Genomic DNA, 1,637 nt, shown 5'->3' with positions numbered 1-1,637 from the left:
TTAGAATCACTTAAGTCACTATTTATTACCCAAGCTTTTTCATCACTTTTCTGTATTACTGAGTCATAGCATGATGCTATCTTCTTCCAGCCATTCCTGCTCTCCATATTCCTTTAACAATACAAAGAACAGAACTATTGTTACTGAGTTCATTCTGCTGGGTTTTCATTTGGTGCCTCATTTAAAAATATTTTTGTTCTACTTAATTTTATTATCTTACACCTTCACATTGATGGGCAACGTTATTATTTTATACTTAGTCTTCTCTGACCCAAGACTTCACTTCCCTATGTATTATTTCCTGTGTAATTTAGCTGTCATGGACATCTGTTTTATTAACACTGTTGTACCCGGTATGTTGAAGGGATTTGTACATCAAGGAGTTCGCATTTCATTAGAATCTTGCCTCGCCCAATTCTTTATTTACTTCTTGGTTGGGACTGCAGAATTTCTACTTTTTGCAGTAATGTCCTTTGACCGATATATAGCAATATGTCACCCTCTGCGCTACACTATGATTATGCACAGACCTATGTATCTTCGTCTTATAGCTGGAGTGTGGCTTGGATCTTTTTTAACCATTGCCTTGCCTTCTGTTTTACTAATGAAATTAAAGTTTTGCAATAATTTAATTGACAATTTCTTTTGTGACTTAAGTCCTCTTCTTAAAAATTCTTGTACAGATACAACTATGATTGAATTGCTATCAGTTGCTGGTGCATGCACATTATATATTTCTATCCTTGTGACACTCATCTCATATCTTAAGATAGTTTTGGAGGTACTGAAAATTGATTCAGCTGAAGGAAGAGGAAAGGCTTTATCCACTTGTTCTTCACATGCTATTGTGGTGACTCTGATATATAGCAGCTGTATTTTCTTGTATGCAAAGCCAGCACAAGGCCAGGGTGCTAATTTTAACAAAGAAGTTGCTATTCTGAATACAGTGGTTGTTCCTTTGCTTAATCCATTTATCTACACATTAAGAAACCAGAATGTTAGAATATCACTCAGTGATATGTTATTAATAATACTCTATCAAAAGCAATAAAAACGAAAAAACTGAATATTAGTTTTAACAAAATGTAAGGATCTTAAAACAGCTGAGGTAAGCGAAATTATGAATTAAATAGTGTGTTTAATTTTTTTATATTAAAGGATTGCTAGCAATGCAACATACTTGTATGGTATTTTAAAAAATTGGATGACTACGTGAAAAATGTTATTTAACACCAGAATCCAGAAGTAGGAAATCCCTGGAATGACATTTGCTGGACAGTTTTTCTCATAATCTGCATAGAAACACCACCATACAATGCCAAAATAATAATCCCATACAGTCAATATAATAACACCATATAGTACCTAGATAATATGCAGTATCCGAATAATACTCCCTTAACCCCTTCCCTCTTTAGACACTTTGGACCTTCCTGACCGAGCCTCATTTTTTATATCTGACATGTTTCACTTTATGTGGTAATAACGTCGGAATGCTTTCACCTATCCAAGGGATTCTGAGAAAGTTTTCTCGTAACACATTGGACTTTATGTTGCTGGCAAAATTTGCTCGATATGTTCAGTATTTAATTGTGAAAAACACCAAAATGTAGCGAAACATTTCAAAAATTAGCATT

The 1,637-nt window shown here is 34.0% G+C and overlaps 1 protein-coding gene across 1 annotated transcript; it reads left to right on the top strand.

Moving 5' to 3' along the window:
- Positions 1-319: 319 nt before the first annotated feature.
- LOC142651592 (olfactory receptor 6S1-like) lies at positions 320-1,051 on the top strand. Its single transcript, XM_075826536.1, has one exon. It carries the CDS (start codon positions 320-322, stop codon positions 1,049-1,051), a length of 732 nt encoding a protein of 243 aa, XP_075682651.1.
- Positions 1,052-1,637: the final 586 nt, after the last annotated feature.

This window comes from Rhinoderma darwinii, chromosome 1, assembly GCF_050947455.1.
Source record: "Rhinoderma darwinii isolate aRhiDar2 chromosome 1, aRhiDar2.hap1, whole genome shotgun sequence".
Classification (NCBI taxonomy): Eukaryota; Metazoa; Chordata; class Amphibia; order Anura; family Rhinodermatidae; genus Rhinoderma; species Rhinoderma darwinii.
This window is presented reverse-complemented; position numbering and strand designations above follow the sequence as displayed.

Excerpts from the sequence above, each read along its gene's own strand:
- LOC142651592 (XM_075826536.1), top strand. The coding sequence starts at position 320 with ATGGACATCTGTTTTATTAACACTGTTGTACCCGGTATGTTGAAGGGA.